This window comes from Bubalus kerabau, chromosome 1, assembly GCF_029407905.1.
Source record: "Bubalus kerabau isolate K-KA32 ecotype Philippines breed swamp buffalo chromosome 1, PCC_UOA_SB_1v2, whole genome shotgun sequence".
Classification (NCBI taxonomy): domain Eukaryota; kingdom Metazoa; phylum Chordata; class Mammalia; order Artiodactyla; family Bovidae; genus Bubalus; species Bubalus kerabau.
The window spans coordinates 198806405-198824998 of NC_073624.1; the positions used below are offsets into that span (position 1 = coordinate 198806405).

At 35.9% G+C, this 18594-nt stretch overlaps 1 protein-coding gene across 13 annotated transcripts in view; it reads right to left on the reverse strand.

The window, feature by feature from the left end:
- The window catches only part of CSNK1G3 (casein kinase 1 gamma 3), a 410789-nt gene that overhangs the window by 28519 nt on the left and 363676 nt on the right, over positions 1–18594 (reverse strand). For 11 of the 13 annotated variants that reach the window (XM_055549423.1, XM_055549468.1, XM_055549458.1 and 8 more), the window contains 4 exons: positions 12485–12570; positions 12284–12368; positions 6000–6148; positions 821–913 (listed from right to left, as the gene is read on the reverse strand). In XM_055549423.1, coding sequence (XP_055405398.1) covers positions 821–913; positions 6000–6148; positions 12284–12368; positions 12485–12570 — 413 coding nt within the window. The remainder of the gene's footprint in view (positions 1–820; positions 914–5999; positions 6149–12283; positions 12369–12484; positions 12571–18594) is intronic. The other 2 variants (XM_055549441.1, XM_055549488.1) reach the window with 1 other exon arrangement.

Here is an 18594-nt window from a genome sequence, read left to right on the forward strand (position 1 = left end):
ACCACCTTTGCAAATAGATCCTACATATTCCAATGATCCTCTATGGCACTTTATTAATGTATCTCCCATGGTACAGTTTATTCTGCATTGTTATGTAGTTATTTGTGAATTTATTGTAATAATGATAACAGGAACACCAGCCACAAGAGTTGAGACTTAATGAATGCTTACTATATGCTAGTAAGAATTAACATGCGTTATTTCTTTTATAGATGAGAACTGAGGCTTTGAGTGAATGAGTAACCTGCCATATCCAGGTCTGATTGATTTCAGAGGTTCAGTGAGCTCTTAGCCACTTATTACAAAGTCATTTGTCACAGGCTGTATGTTTTTCCTTACTTCTGCATTTCTGCAATGTGGAGAGCAGTAGCTTTCAAATAACAGAACTCAGTAAATAATTTATTACACTAAACTGGACTACAGTTAGAAAGAACAGCTACTATTACAATTCATTCCAACAGGTTATCCAAATACTTCCATTCTAACAGAACAATATTCTCAAAGTTTATACTAACACCACTAATCAGGATTTGTGATTAAACAATTTTAATGTGACCTTTAGGGGAAATAGCCTATGCATTGAAAATATGTGCATTTTTATCCTTAATATGTCTGTATATGGTCTGTTTTCTAGAAGAAAAGGATATGTATTTCAATCATTCAATATGTATATGTAAGTATGTATACACACATGTGCAAACACATGCACAAATTATAAAGCTGTCATCTGGGCATGATAAAACACCAAATACATTTATAAACAGTGAGAAGGTAACACAGAAATAAATCAAGACAGTTCATATCTAAAAGGACAGCAAACCTGATTTTTGGATTGTATCTTATCTCTGTGGGGATGTGCTTCTCTGTTTGATGACAGAGCAGGATCTTGCTGAACTGCACCCACTGGAGTAGGCTGCGACACAATAACAATTAGCATCAATGCATTCTATTTCAGAAGTCTTATTTAAAATTATTTAGCACCTTAAAATAATAAAAAAATAATAAAAGATGATATTACATAAAGCCTTAATTAAGAAAAGGTATCTTCCCTAAAATAAGTTGTTAAATATACCAAATTAAAGCAAAGAAATTATAACTACTATTTAAAGTAGCTTCAAAATATTTCAATAGTTTATCAAGTATTTATTTTTATATCAACAAAAGACCTTTTAATGTTACCATTACGTTTTAGGTTAATTCTTATTAAAAAAAACAAAATGTATTTGTTTATGCCTCTCATTTCCAAAGCCAATATATAAACATAAAAAATTATTTTATGAAAATTAAGGGAATAATTTTTTAAATAAGCTAATAAAATTGGTTACTGTCAACATTTTAACTCAGAAGACTTTTATAAAATCTAAACTATCAAATATAATTCAAAATTTCATAATAAATGCATTAATCAAAGTTTATTCAGGTTTGCATTTTAGATACAATATGTATTCAAATCACTTTGGAGCTAAGAAAAATACAGATTAAACATTTAAGTAAGTCAATTGTTCGAAAGTACTTGAACCTGAGAGCTTGGTAGTTCCAAATATGGACAAAATTTGGTATCAGCGAACTGAAATTAAAGTAAATTTTGTAAGACATTCTTATTTATTTAAAAAGAAGACTACTGAGAATAAATATTTGATTTTTTTTAAGTCATCTCTTCAAAGAAAGAACTTAATGTTGTGTTCATTTAAGTAATGACACTAATCCCACAGTTATGATCAAGACAAATTTTTGGGGCAGTTTTTATAGTTAAAAAAACCTAAAGTTGCTCTGATACCTAAGTATCAGTCTATTGCAAAATAACCTAAAACTGCTAGATTAATTAAAGTATACTCTAAAATTACAAATATCTTGAGCAATGACTAAAGAAAAAACTAGCTGATCTTTTAAAGTAGTCACTAGAATACTATATTTTTAAAAAGTATGTTTGATATTAAGAACCAAATCAAAAGTAAAACATTCAAAATAACCCATTACTCTAAAAAGCAGACTCCAAATTCTCCATTCTTACAAAACTCAAAGAATGAATCCTTTAAAAATTATTTATTCTCAATCCTAAAATGTATATGGAACCACAAAAGACCCTGTCTAACAATCTTGAGGAAAAAGAACAAATCTGGAGGTATAACACTCCCTGACTTCAGACTATACTACAAACTTGCAGTAATCAAATCAGCAGAGTACTGGCTTAACGACAGACACATATGTCAACAGAAAAGAGAGCTCAGAAATAAACCCACATATGTATGGTCAATTAACCTAATTAATCTATGACAGAGGAAGCAAGAATATACAAACAAGAAAAGACAGTCTCTTCACTAAGTGGTGCTGAAAAACTGGACAGCTGTGTGTAAAAGAATGAGATCAGAACATATCCTAACACCATATACAAAAACACACTCAAAACGATTAAAGACCTTTATGTATGAGACCACAAAATTCCTGGAAGAAAGCATAAGTGAACACTCTGACTTAAATTGTAGCAGTATTTTTTTGGATCTGTCTCTTAACGGTAGAAGAAACAAAAGCAAAAATAAACAAATGGAACCTAATTAAACTTTAAAGCTTTGACACAGCAAAGAAAACCATCAACAAAATGAAAAGACAACCTACTGAATATATTTGCAAATGATATTACTGAAAAGAGGTTAATATTCAAAATTTATTAACAGCTCATACAGTACCAAAAAAACAAACAACAAATAAGCAGATCTGAATAGTTTTCCAAAGAAAACACACAGATGGCTAAGAGATACATGAAAAAATGTTCAATATTACTAATCATCAGAGATATTAAAATCAAAACCATAATGAGACATCATTTCACACTTGTCAGAATGGCCATTATTAAAAAGACACGAAATAACAATTGTTGGTGAGGATATGGATAAAACGGAACCCTTGTGCACTATTGGTGGGAATTTAAATGAGTACAGCCACTATGGTAAACATTATGAAGATTCCTCAAAACACCAGAAGTATAACTACCATATGATCCAGCATTACACCTCTGGGTACATATTCAAAGAAAATGAAAAAAGTAATTCAAAAGGTTTATATACCTCAATGTTCAAAACAGCATTATATACAACAGCCAAGATAGAGAAGCAACCTAAGTGCCCAGCAGCAGATGAATGGACAAAGAAGACATGGAGAGGAGCTTCCCTGGTCACTCAGTGGTAAAGAATCCACCTGCTAATGCAGGAGACATGGGTTCAATCCCTGATTCAGAAGATCCCACATGCCTTGGGGCAACTAAACCTGAGTGCTACAACTACTGAGTCTGTGCTCTAGAGCCCACGTGCTACAACGACTGAAGCCTGCAAGCCCGAGAGCCAAGAAAAACCACTGCAATGAGAAGCCAGCACACTGCAGCTAGAGATAGCCCCTGTTCTCTGCAACTAGAGAAAAGCCTGCACAGCAATGAAGACCCAGCACAGCCAAAAGTAAAAAGATTAAAAAAAAAAAAAAAATTTTTTTAAAAGAAACGTTAAGGAAGAACTATGGACGGAGGTTTGGGACACTGTACAGGAGGCAGGGATCAAGACCATCCCCAAGAAAAAGAGATGCAAAAGGTAAAATGGTTGGCTGAGGAGGCCTTACGAATAGTTGTGAAAAGAAGAGAAGAGAAAGGCAAAGAAGAAAAGGAAAGATATACCCATTTGAATGCAGAGTTCCAAAGAATAGCAAGGAGAGATAAGAAAGCCTTCCTCAGTGATCAATGCAAAGAAAGAGAGGAAAACAACAGAATGGGAAAGACTAGAGACCTCTTCAAGAAACTCAGAGATACCAAGGGAACATTTCATGCAAACATGGGCACAATAAAGGACAGAAATGGTATGGACCTAACAGAAGCAGAAGATATTAAGAAGAGGTGGCAAGAATACACAGAAATACTATAAAAAAAATCTTCACATCCCAGATAACCACAATGGTGTGATCACTCACCTAGAGCCAGATATCCTGGAATGTGAAGTCAAGTGGGCCTTAGGAAGCATCACTACAAACAAAGCTAGTGGAGGTGATGGAATTCCAGTTGAGCTATTTCAAATTCTAAAAGATGAAGCTGTGAAAGTGCTGCACTCAATATGCCAGCAAATTTGGAAAACTCAGCAGTGGCCACAGGACTGGAAAAGGTCAGTTTTCATTCCAATCCCAAAAAAAGGCAATGCCAAAGAATGCTCAAACTACCTCATAATTGAACTCATCTCACACGCTAGTAAAGTAATGCTCAAAATTCTCCAAGCCAGGCTTCAACAATATGTGAACCATAAACTTCCAGATGTTCAACTGGATTTAGAAAAGGCAGAGGAATCACAGATCAAATTGCCAAAATCCACTGGATCATCGAAAAAGCAAGAGAGTTCCAGAAAAACATCTACTTCTGTTTTATTGACTAAGCCAAAGTCTTTGATTGTGTGGATCACAACAAACTGGAAAATTCCAAAAGAGAGGGAAATACCAGATCACCTGACCTGCCTCTTGAGAAATCTGTATGCAGGTCAGGAAGCAACAGTTAGAACTGGACATGGAACAACAGACTGGTTCCAAATTGGGAAAGGAGTACGTCAGGCTGTATACTGTCACCCTACTTATTTAACTTATATGCAGAGTACATCATGAGAAATGCTGGGCTGGATGATGCACAAGCTGGAATCAAGATTGCCGGGAGAAATACCAATAACCTCAGATATGCAGATGATGCCACCCTTATGGCAGAAAGTGAAGAAGAACTAAAGAGCCTCTTGATGAAAGTGAAAGAGGAGAGAGAAAAAGTTGGCTTAAAACTTAACTTCAGAAAACTAAGATCATGGCATCTGGTCCCATCACTTCATGGCAAACAGATGGGAAACAGTGGAAACAGTGAGAGACTTTATTTTGGGGGGCTCCAAAATCACTGCAGATGGTGACTGCAGCCATGAAATTAAAACACACTTACTCCTTGGAAGAAAAGTTATGACCAACCTAGGCAGCATATTCAAAAGCAGAGACATGACTTTGCCAACAAAGGTCCATTTAGTCAAAGCTATGGTTTTTCCAGTAGTCATGTATGGATGTGAGAGCTGGACCATAAAGAAAGCTGAGCACCGAAGAACTGATGCTTTTGAACTGTGGTGTTGGAGAAGACTCTTGCAAGTCCCTTGGACTATAAGGAGATCCAACCAGTCCACCCTAAAAGAAATCAGCTCTAAATATTCATTGGAAGGACTGATGCTGAAGCTGAAACTCCAATACTTTGGTCACCTGATACAAAGAACTGACTCATCTGAAAAGACCCTGAGGCTGGGAAAGATTGAAGGTGGGAGGAGAAGGGGATGACAGAGGATGAGATGGTTGGATGGCATCACTGACTCAACGGACGTTAAGTCTGAGTAAACTCCAAGAGTTGGTGATGGTCAGGGAAGCTTGGCATGCTGCAGTCCATGGGGTCACAAAGAGTTGGACATGACTGAGTGACTGAATTAGACTAGATGATAAAATATTACTCAGCCATAAAAAAGAATGGAATTCTGCCATTTGCAACAATGTGGAACTATAGAGAATTATGCTTAGGAGAAATATACTCTTGTTATCATTATTATGTGGAGTCTTAAAAATAAAACAAGCAAATGAATATAACAAAAAAGGAACAGACTTAAAAATATAGTGAACAATCTTGTGGTTACCAGTGAGGAGAAAAAACAGAGGAGGGGCAAGACAAGAGTAGGGGATTAGGAGACACAAACTGCCATCTATGAAATAAATTAGCAAAAAGGATATACTGTACAGCACAGAAAAATATAGATATTATTCTGTAATAACTTAAAATGGAGCGTAATCTATAAAAATTTTAAATCACTATGATGTTCACCTAAAACTTATACTGTAAATCAACTATACTTCAAAATAAAAAATTATTTGTTCTCAACTCTTTTCAAATAGAGGCTCTCTACTGTGAAAAAGGAAGCTAAGTACTACAAATAATCTTTTGTTTTTCTTATACAGCCTGGAGTACTCACCAACTGTTTACCAATCCAGTCATATTCATAATCAAACATATATCCTTTTCGATCAAACAAGTCAGTAAAAAGTTTTCTTAGGTAGTCATAATCTGGTTTTTCAAAAAAATCTAGCCTTCTTACATAACGAAGATATGTTGCCATTTCTTCTAGAAAGAAAATAAAAATTACTCTGATTAAACTTTTCTATATACATTTTAACAAAATTATAAATATCTAAAAGGACAAGTATTATAAGAACACATGAAAAAGTAGCAAGATTCTACTATCAGTGAAAATATTATGAACTTAATAACAATAAAATTAAAAGGGTGAAAAGAAGGGAGGAAAGGAAATAGAGACAAAAGAAAAACCTGAGATTTAACAAGTATTATTTTGGCTTCATTTCATGAGAAAAGGCTGAAATTTTTTTAAAATAATATTTTTAATAGAAACCTTGGCTAGTACTGAAGGTCGAAATAGAAATTTCAACAATGCATAATTATTTAATCACAAAACACCATACTCAGCTCATACTGTTAATACTGATGGGAGCTGATTTATATATGAAAGCATTTGCACTAGTTTGCTGGATGTCCTTTAGAATCTGCGACACAAACTAACTGACCAAAAGAGGATTCAAATACTTAACCTAGGCTAAATGGCATTCTACCCAACGGATCTAGCAACATTGCCATTTGATATTGGAATACATTCTCAAATAAGTATGGTTATACATCATTTTAATGCACATTTCTCACTATTTTTTTGCTAATGACTAATTACTTGCTTTTTATTATATACATATTTTAGACTACAGAAATTATGTTAGACAAAAAGCCAATTCAAGTGATTTTCTTATTTAAGTTCAAAATGGGTCATAAGCAGCGGAGACATCTTACAACATCAACAACACATTTGGCGTTGGAAATACTAACAAAACATACACTGTGGTGGTGGTTCAAGAAGTTTTGCAAAGGAGACAAGAACCTTGAAGATGAGGAGCCCAGGGACCGGCCATCAGAAGTTGACAACAACCAATTGAGAGCATCATCGAAGCTAACCCTCTTACAACTTACACAACAAAGTGCCAAAAACCTCAACGTCGACCATTCTACAGTCATTCAGCATTTGAAGCAAATTGGAAAGCTGAAAAGCTCAATAAGTGGGTGTCTCATGAGCCAACCGCAAGTCAAGAAAATCACTGTTTTGAAGTGCTGTCTTCTCTTATTCTACAACAACAAACCATTTCTCGATCAAATTGTGACATGTGATGAAAAGTGGATTTTATATGGCAACCAGAGACAACCAGCTCAGTGGCTGGACTGTGAAGAAGCTTCAAAGCACTTCTCAAAGCCAAACTTGCACCAAAAAAAGCTGTCACTGGTTGGTGGTCTGATGCTGGCTGGTCCATTACACTATAGCTTTCTGAACCCTGGCAAAACCATTACATCTAAGAAGTATGCTCAGCAAATGGATGTACTGAAAACTGAAATGCATGCAGCCGGCACTGGTCAACAAAAATGGCCCAATTCTTCTCCATGACAATGCCTGACTACACATCATACAAAAAACGCTTCAAAGGGTCAACAAACTGGGCTAAGAAGTTTTGCCTCATCTGCTATATTCACCTGACCTCTCGCCAACTGATAACCACTTCTTTAAGCATCTTGATGACTTTTTGCAGGGAAAATGCTTCCACAATCAGCAGGAGGCAGAAAATGCTTTCCAAGACTTCATCGAATCTGGAAGCACAGATTTTTATGCTGCTGCTGCTGCTAAGTCGCTTCAGTCGTGTCCGACTCTGTGCGACCCCAGAGACAGCAGCCCACCAGGCTCCCCTGTCCCTGGGATCCAGGAATAAACAAACTTCTCTCTTGTGGGCAAAACTGTGTTGCCTGTAATGGTTCCTATTTTGATTAAAAAAGATGTGTCAGAGCCTGGTTCTAATGATTTAAATTCACGGTCTGAAACCACAATTACTTTTGCAGCAACCTACTTTGGCCACCTCATGCAAAGAGTTGACTCACTGAAAAAGGCTCTGATGCTGGGAGGGATTGGGGGCAGGAGGAGAAGGGGACGACAGAGGATGAGATGGCTGGACGGCATCACCAACTCGATGGACATGAGTTTGAGTAAACTCCGGGAGTTGGTAATGGACAGGGAGGCCTGGCATGCTGAGATTCATGGGGGTTGCAAAGAATTGGACACGACTGAGCGACTGAACTGAACTGAACTGAATTGAATATAAGCTCCATCTTCTACCTTCAAGTTTGGTTCTCATTTACTGTTACTGCATAAATCACAACCCTCTTCATGGATCACAGCCTTGTCACGGTGAAGGGGCTTGCATAACTCATTGAAGCTATGAACCATGCCATGCTGGGCCACCCAAGATGGATGGGTCATAATGAAGAGTTCTCACAAAATGTGATCCAATGGAAAAGGAAATGGCAACACACTCCAGTATTCTTGCCTGGAGAATCCCATGAACTATATGAAAAGGGAAAGATATATGATGCCAGAAGATGACCCCTCCAAGTCTAAAGGTGCCCAATATGCTACTGGGGAAGAGCAGAGGGCAACTACTAATAGCTCCAGAAAGAAGGAAGCAGCTGGGCCAAAGTGGGAAACGATGCTCAGTTACGGTTGTGTCTGCTGGTGAAAGTAACGTAGATGCTATAAAGAACAACACTGTAGCTAGCACACTGAAGCAATCTAGATGTCCATCGGCAGACAAATGGATAAGGAAGTTGTGGTACATATACACAATGGAATATTACTCAGCTATGAAAAAGGACACATTTGAGTCAATCCTAATGAAGTGGATGAAACTGGAGCCTATTATATAGAGCGAAGTCAGAAAGAGAAAACACCAATACAGTATGTTAATGCATATATATGAAATTTAGAAAGATGGCAATGACAACCCTATATGCAAGACAGCAAAAGAGACACAGATGTAAAGAAAAAACTTTTGGACTCTGTGGGAGAAGGCGAGGGTGGGACAATTTGAGAGACTAGCATTGAAACATGTATATTACCATATATAAAACAGATCACCAGCTCAAGTTCGATGCATAAAGCAAGGCACTCAAAGCTGGTGCTCTGGGACAACCCAGAGAGATGGGGTGCAGGAGGAGGTGGGGCAGAGGATTCAGGAAGTGGGGACACATGTACACCCATGGCTGATTCATGTCAATGTATGGCAAAAACCACCACAATACTGTAAAGTAATTAGCCTCCAATTAAATAAATTAAAAAAAAAAAAAAAAAATAGAGAGCAATACTGCATAGGAACCTGGAATGTTAGGTCCATGAATCAAGGTAAACTGGACATGGCTAAGTAGGAGATGGCAAGAGTGAAATCAACATTTTAGGAATCAGTGAACTAAAATGGACAAGATTTGGGTGAATTTAATTCAGATAGCCGTTATATCAACTATATGGGCAAGAATCCCTTAGAAGAAATGAAGTCGTCCTCATAGTCAACAAAAGAGTCCGAAATGCAGTATCTAGGTAAAATCTCAAAAAATGACAGAATGATCTTGGTTTATTTCCAAGGCAAACCATTCAACATCTCAATAATTAAGTCTATACTCCAACCACTGATACTGAAGAAGCTGAAGACCAACAACACCTTCTAGAACTAACACCAAAAACAGACGTCCTTTTCATAATTAGGCTGTGTGTATGTGTGCTCAGTCGTGTCTGACTCTTTGTAAGTCTACCCCAAGGACTGAAGCCTGCCAGGCTCCTCTGTCCATGGAATTTCTCAAGCAAGAATACTGGAGCAGGTTGCCATTTCCTTCTCCAGGGGATCTTCCCAACCCAGGAATCGAAGCCACATCTCTCGAGTCTCCTACATTGGCATATGGGTTCTTTACCACTAGAACCAGTTGGAAAGCCCTTCATAATCTCGGGGACTGGAATGCAAAAGGAAAAAGTCAAGAGTTATCCACAATAATACACACGTTTGGCCTTGGAATACAAAATGAAGCAGAGCAAAGGTTAAAAGAATTTTGTCAAGGGAACACATTAGTCATAGCAAACACCTTTTCCAACACAAGAGATGACTCTATACATGGACATCACCAAATGATCAACACCAGAATCAGACTGATTATATTCTCTGCAGCTGAAGATAGAGAAGCTCTATACAGTCAGCAAAAACAAGACCTGGAGCTGACTGGCTCAGATCATGAGCTTCTTATTGCAAAATTCAGGCTTAAATTGAAGAAAGTAGGGGAAACCACTACACCTAAAGCAAATCCCTTATGATTATACAGTGGAGACGAAGAACAGATTCAAGGGATTAGATTTACTAGAGAGAGTGCCTGAAGAACTATGGATTGAGGTTTATAACACTGTACAGGAGGCAGTGAATGAAACCATGCCAAAGAAAAAAAATGCAAGGAAGCAAAGTGGTTGTCTGAGGAGGATTAGGAAGCTAAGGAAAGCAGAGAAGTAAAAGGCAAGGGATAAAGGGAAAGATATACCCAACTGAATGCTAGCAAGGCTATGCTCAAAATCTTTCAAGCAAGGCTTCAGAAGTATGTGAACCAAGAACTTCCAGAAGTACAAGCTGGATTTAGAAAAGGCAGAGGAACCAGAAATCAAATTGCCAACACTTGCTGGATCATGGAGAAAGCAAGGGACTCCCAGAAAAGCATCTACTTCTGTGTTAGCCTTTGCCTGTGCAGATCACAACAAACTGTGGAAAATTCTTAAAAAGATGGGAATACCAGACCACCTTAACCTGAGAAAACTGTATGTGGGTCAAGAAGCAACAGTTAAAACTGGACATGAAACACTGGACTGGTTCAAAATTGAGAAAGGAGGATGACAAGGCTGTATACTGTCACCCTGCTTATTTAAATTCTATGCAGAGTATATCAGGCAAATGCCAGGCTGGATGAATCACAAGCTGGAATCAAGATTGCCAGGAGAAATATCAACAACCTCAGATATGTAGATGATACCACTCTAACAGCACAAAGTGAAGAGGAACTAAAGAGCCTATTGACGAGGGTGCAAGATCAGAGTGAAAAAGCTGTCTTAAAACTCAACATTCAAAAAAATAACATCATGGCATCCAGTCGCATCACTTCCTGTCAAATAGAAGGGGAAAAAGCAGAAGCAGTGACGGATTTTATTTTCCTGGGCTCCATAATCACTGTCGACAGTGACTGCAGCCATGAAATTAAAAGACACTTGCTCCTTGGAAGGAAAGCTGTAACAAACCTAGCAGCATATTAAAAAGAAGAGACATCACTTTGCTAACAAAAGGTCCCTACAGTCAAAGCTATGGTTTTTCCAGTAGTTATGTAGAGATATGAGAGTTGGACCATAAAGAAGGCTAAGTGTCAAAGAACTGATACTTTCGAACTGTGGCAGTGGTGAAGACTCTTGAGAATCCCATGGATTGCAAGAAGACCTAATCAATCAATTCTAAAGGAAATCAACCCTGTTTATTCACTGGACCTAAAGCCCCTATATTTGGCCAACAGATTTGCAAAGAGCTGACTCACTGGAAAAGACCGGGATGCTGGGAAACATTGAAGGCAAAAGGAAAAGGGGGCCACAGAGGATGCGATGGTTGGAAAGCATCACTGACACAATGGACGTGAATTTGAAAAAACTCCAGGAGATAGTGGGAAACAGGGGAGCTTGGTATGCTACAGTCCAACGGGTCGCAAAGAGTCGGACATGACTTAGGGACTGAACAACAACAAAATATTCTAACAGGTATTTTAACACATTACAGACACATTACTCTTATGCGTTAATTAATTTAGAAATCTTAAGTAAATTTTTGTTGATTGATTTCATGTGAGTTGCCAAAAAAACTACATGAGAACAAAACTATCTTCAGAAAATAAAAAATTAGCCTAAAAGCAGTAAGGTTAGTAGATTTTGCTGTACTTGGAAAACTAGGCTACATCATATATCACATACCTCCTTTGAGATTGATACTGAGTTTCAAATGACTAAAACTGGATACCAAAACTTTACAGTTGGTATTTCTGAGCAAATATATCAACTTATTGAAAGTATGCTGTTGAAGAAAATACTATTTTAGCTGGTACTGGCCAACACTATTAGAAGGATTTTTTTCCATTAATATCATCTTACAAAGCAAATACATAAATTGCCCCTGTGGTCTGTGTATCAAATGCTGACATCATTTAAATCATATTTTTTTAAGCATGAAAAAAGTACTTATAAACTTAAGTAATGACAATTAACACTTACAGTTTTCTGTGTATAATAAGCACATGTATCAGTACAGCATTATTCATTACCTGGAAAATTTTCACATAACACTTCTATTGGTGTGGCTCGTTTTGTATCTCCAATTTTCTGATACCTCTCCTTTAATGTGTCAGCCTAAAATAGAAAGAAAAAACTCTTGAGAAGTAATTTTAAAATTAAATACTTGGAAGAAAGTATCTTAATAAATTAATACCTTATTAAACTCAATAAAGAAACACAAAAACAATTACCTTTAAACCTTGCCAAGGAAGACTGCCTCTCAGAAAATACATGAACATGTGACCTAACGCTTCTAAGTCATCTCTTCTACTTTGTTCTGAAATATAAGAGAAACATAAATTTAATGTTCCTTTCCCAGTAAAGGATGCAAGAATGGAAAAATGATTCTTTCCTTACATGTAAATTAATTCCTGATAATTCCTCAAAGTCCAGCATATAAAATACAAATCTAATCATGCCTAAACAATAATGGTTTTACAGTGAAATTATCATGCATTTAAAAAATATGACACTATGATTTCTTTACATGCTACTGGAGATTTCTTTCTTTCCTTAAATATTAATATCTATTCCTACAAATACGGTAAGGAGGAACGGGTTCCATGATGAAAAACAGAGTCACCGTGTACTACAGCTCCATTTTACAAGATTTAGAACATAACATATTAAAAATTTTGAAAATACCTAGAACTAACAACGTTTACCTTTCTTTAGTCCTCCATTTCCTAAACTTAAATGAGCACAAAAATTCCATCCCACATACCATACTCTCCATTAGTATTAAATACCATTAATATATTCCACAATATATTTTTAAAAGCACTTGTGCTTGACACATTCCAATGGTAGTAACTCCTCTGGCAGCACCAAAAATATGCTACCAGAACAAATTGCCATTTTCAAGTTTCTATTGTTCTAGTAACAAAATGTTGTATAGCATATAACTGAATGATATAATAACAGACCAAGACTCAGGGAGGTACGTACAAATATTTGCTGAGTGAATTTTTTTTTTTTCAATGTCTCACTTGATCTAAATGCTTAATTTTTGTTAGTATTTTAAAATAATACAAACATGCTAAAAGTAAGAGGAGATAATAATAGTTTAATAAGAGGATTCTCATGTGCAAGATGTTTCATCCAAATGAACACTAAGACTATCCAAGCAGTACTAAATGCTTTAGGAAAAGCAAACCTTTCAAAGGACGGATCTGAACTAGAGTGAAAGGGTCAAAAATGTTTTAATTTTTACTATGCAACCTTAGAATATTCTGTAATTGTCTTCTGAAACACTTGTTACAGTTTTAATAAATATGTTTGTGGTTTTATTTAATCAACATCTATCTTCTCACCACAGGAGAACAAAGGTCTCTGGCTCAACAGCCTCAGAGCCTAGTGCCTCAGGGCTGCCATAAAACAGGCAATCAAGGCACTTAAATATATAAGTGACTATTTAAAAATATACTAGATTTGTCCCTATTGATACTAGATTATGTCTCTTTTCTATAAATATAGGGAAATATCTAGAAGAACAGGCACCAAATCATTAGTAATCAGGGGTATGAAACTGCAGGACTAGATAGGATATTTCAATAGCTCACTTCATAAGTTCAAAAATGTGATAAATGGGAATTTTTCCTTATATTTCATATTTTAACAATGTAAGCATATTTTATTTTTAAAAAAGCAAACTTTCAAAATAAGTAATATAGACTTAAAATTCTTCTAAAACCCATTAATGAAAGCAGGATATGAATAACATGAAAAAAGTCCAGTAATGACTTTTATAACTAAAATTTCACTTTATTAGACCCGAGGAGTCTTAAAGAATGAGAAGTCAAGGAAAGAAAAAAATATTATTTCTGAAGTCCCCTGAGAATCAGAATCACCTCTGAAGCTCTTAAGAATGTCAGATGAGCACACCTAATGCTGGATGTTGATTCTCTGGGGACGACACAGAGTAGAAGAATGTACACTTAAAGTTTAGCAGATGATTCTGAAGTATAACCAGATTTGATAAGCACTAAAAACAAACTTCTTTTACCCATTCTAATTTTACATATAATAAAATACACTTATTAAAGGGTACAGTTTGATAAATATTGACAACACATACATATAAGTACTACTACAATCAAGAAGTATTTCCAACACTCCAAAAGATTCCCTTTCACGCCTTGCCTGCTATCTTCCCCCTCCCCTGGCCTCAACCAGGCACATGTTTTCTGTTACACTACAGCAGACTTGATTTTTTATAGTTTCACATGCATAGGATCATACAGTATGGACCACTGTGTCCACATTCTTCTGCTTTACTCCTGTTGCTGTAAGCATTAATTAGTACCTCAATACTTTTTATTGCCAGCATCATTTATCTATTCGGCTACTGACGTACCTTTGAGGAACTTCCAATTTTGAATTATTGTAAATAAGGCTGTTAGGATCATTCTTGAACAAGTCTTTGTGCGGACATATGTTTTCATTTCTCTCACATATCCAGGAGTGGGATTACTCCATTATATGGAAAGTGTAGGTTTAACTTTATAAGAAACGTATACACTATTTTCCAAAGGGTTTGTCCCATTTTATATTTCCACGAGCAATACATGAGACTTCAAGTTGCTCCAGAACCTATCATTTAGTATGGTCAATCTTTCAAATTTAGCTATGCTAATGGCCATTAAGTATTATCTCACTGTGATTTGAGTTTCACTGGTGACAACATTTTGAACATTGTTTCATGTTGTTACTGGTCATTCACATCTTTTTGTGACATGTTGTGACACGACTGAGCGACTTCCCTTTCACTTTTCACTTTTCTGCGTTGGAGAAGGAAATGGCAACCCACTCCAGTGTTCTTGCCTGGAGAATCCCAGGGATGGGGGAGCCTGGTGGGCTGCCGTCTATGGGGTCGCACAGAGTCGGACACGACTGAAGCGACTTAGCAGCAGCAGCAGCAGCAGTGACACTGTACCCATGTTTTAAAAAATTATATTATTTGTCTTATAATAAATCTTAAAGAGTTGTTTGTGTATTTTGGATGTAAGTCATTTTCAGATACAAGCTTTGCAAATACTTCCTCCCACACTGTAGCATATTTTTTTCATTTGCTTAACAGTATCCTTCAAAGGACAGCAGTTTATATTTAGATGAAACCAAATTTATTGGACGTCCTTGTTGTTGTTTTATTGTTTATGCTTTTTTATGTCTCAGCTAGAACATCTTTGACTCCCCTAAGGTCACAAAGATTTTCTATTTTTCCTTTAAGAAATACTATAGTTTTGGCTCTAACATTTAAATCTATGAATCATTTGAAGTCTTTTTATCCTGTTTTCTTTTGTTGTAAGGGTTTAGATTCATTTTTTTCAATACTGATGCCTAGTTATTCTCACAAAGTTTCTTGAGAAGGCTGTCTTTTCCCCTTGGGTAACTTTTGCACTATCCTCAAAAATCAATCGGAGAAGGCAATGGCACCCCACTCCAGTACTCTTGCCTGGAAAATCCCATGGACGGAGGAGCCTGGTAGGCTGCAGTCCATGGGGTTGCTAAGAGTCAGACATGACTGAGCGACTTCACTTTCACTTTTCACTTTCATGCACTGGAGAAGGAAATGGCAACCCACTCCAGTGTTCTTGCCTGGAGAATCCCAGGGACGGGGGAGCCTGGTGGGCTGCTGTCTATAGTGTTGCACAGAGTCGGACATGACTGAAGTGACTTAGCAGCAGACTTGGCAGCAAAAATCAATTAAGCATCCATGTATGGGTCTATTTCAGAACTGTATTATGATTCAATTATCTATGTCTATACCAACCCCACCCAAAATAAGTAAAAGAAAGGAAAAAATAATGATAAATTAGAAAACCAATAATGAGAAAATGGACAATCAGTAGAGAAAAATATTGAAATCAAAAGCTGGTTATTTGAAAAGTTCAATAAAATTAATCCTCTCATTAGGATAAGAACACAAATTACTATTATCTGGGGGCATCAGGACAGATCCTACAGACAGTAAAAGGATGATAAAGGAATGTTACAAACTAACATTAAGCCAATACATTCAACAACTTAGATGAAATGGACAAGTATTTGAAAGCTATAAATTACCAAAATTACCTCAAGAAGAAGACAACTTTATATTAGTTAAACAAAATGTAATTTATAATCTCCAAATATAACTATGGGCCCAGAAATGATCTAGTAAATTCTATTAAACATTTAAGGAACAATACCATTTCTACACAAACTCTTTCAGAAAACAGAAGAGAAGGAAACCCCTCCCAACTTAATTTACTACCCTGTTACCAAAGCCAGACAAAGGCATTACAAGCAAAGAAAACTACAGGAAGTATCTCTCATTAACACAGATGTAAAATGCTTTTTAGAAAGTAAACCATGACAAAGTAGGGGTCATCCTATGACTTGAAGTTTGGTTTAACTTTCAAAAATCAATTGATATAATTCTCCAAAATTAAAAGAAGATATGAATCATAGGAACATCTCAAAAAATATAGAAAAAGTATTTGAGAAAAGCTAACATGCATTTATGATTAAAAAAAAAACACCTCTCAAATAAAAAAAGAATGAAACTTCTTCATATTGCAAAAGGACTTCTATGAAAAAAACAAAAATTCTTATTTAAGGAAAAGGCATCCCTAAGATCCAGAACAAAGCAAGGATGTTCACTCACATTTTCTATTCAATATTGTACTAGAAGTTCCTGTCAGTACAACAAAAGAAAGAGAAAAAATTAAAAGATATTCAGATTGTAACTGATGAAGTGAAACTATTTTTCTTTGCAGACAATATGACTGCATATGTAGAAAATCCTAATCCTAATCCACAAAAAAAAAAAGTGTTAGGACTAGTCAATGAGTTTTAGCAAGGATATATGATACAAGGTCAGTATATAAAAATTAATTGTATTCCTATACTAGAAACGAACAATTGGAAAATGAATGTGAACAGTAATAAAATTTCCAATAGCATCAGAAAACATGAAATGTGGGGATCAATTTATCAAAATACAAGCAATACCTTGTAATATTGATTGTAGTAATTATAGTATATGGTTTTCAAGACTAAATGCTAAATGTATATAAATACAGTGGGCCCACCATATCTATGGGTTCTGCCTCTGTGGATTCAACCAACTACGGACTGAAATATCTGTAAAAAATAATTCCAGAAATTTCCAAAAAGCAAAACTTGAACTTGCCAAGGGTTGGCAACTATTACAAAGTATTTACATTGTATTAGTTATTATAAATAATCAAGAGATGATTTAAAGTATATGGGAGAATGTGTGTAGGTTATATGCAAATACTATGCAATTTTATATTAAGGGCTTGAGCATCCTTGGGTTTTGGCATCCTCAGGGTCCTGGAACCAATTTGTGGATACCAAGGGACAAGTATACTGAGCCCTACAGTAGGATTTTTACTAAGGAGAAGAACTGGTCATAAAGGCAATTCTCCACTGAAATCAATCCAAGGGGAGGTTTCGTTATCACAGTGACAGTAAGTCAAGATCATAAGGTGATCTTGCCTACATGCTTATCTCACAGAACAATCTTATAATCTACAGAGTATTTAAAAATTCAAAACATAATTAGGAGCTATTAAAATAAATACTCAGGAGCTATTAAATACTCAGGAGCTATTAAAATAAATACTTACCAAAACTCAGTCTGAAATATTCCTTCCTCTGATAATTCCTTTCTGTTTTATCACCAACTGACAAATTTGAAAATAAATTTCACTGTGCAGTAACAGAAGTCATGAAGAGGGCTTTCTTTTTGAAACACAGTAACTAAAGAATACCTCCTCTGGTCTTTAACAGTTCAGTTAGATGAAAAAAAATCTCCCAAAGGTAATTTGGCCCATATTAAATCTTGTTCACAATCTTTAAATTGGTTAACTACAAAGGATCATTTGAAAATGGATGTTTTTGTCAAAGGCAGAATCTTTACTATAGGAACTCTTGCTTTGAGCAACTAAAACATTAAAAAGTGACAATTTTATTTACAAGAGAATAACAATAACTTATTGGTATTTTAACAACTTATTGGCCAGAGACATTATTAATATTAATACATCTTTTGTAACCTGAACATTATTGACCAGAGAGTTTCAATATTCACTTAACTAACAAATCACTGGCCACAGCTGTTAGTTTCTGCAAAAATCTCCCAGTCAATAATGTGTTAAACAGGTTCTCCAATAAATTTAAAGGTTATGTAAAGAGTCAAATTGAAATTCTGCTCTTCGGGAATATATGTATCACATAAAGTAACACAACCAACACATACTACAAGCCCAGTGTGTGTCAGTGCTTCATACAG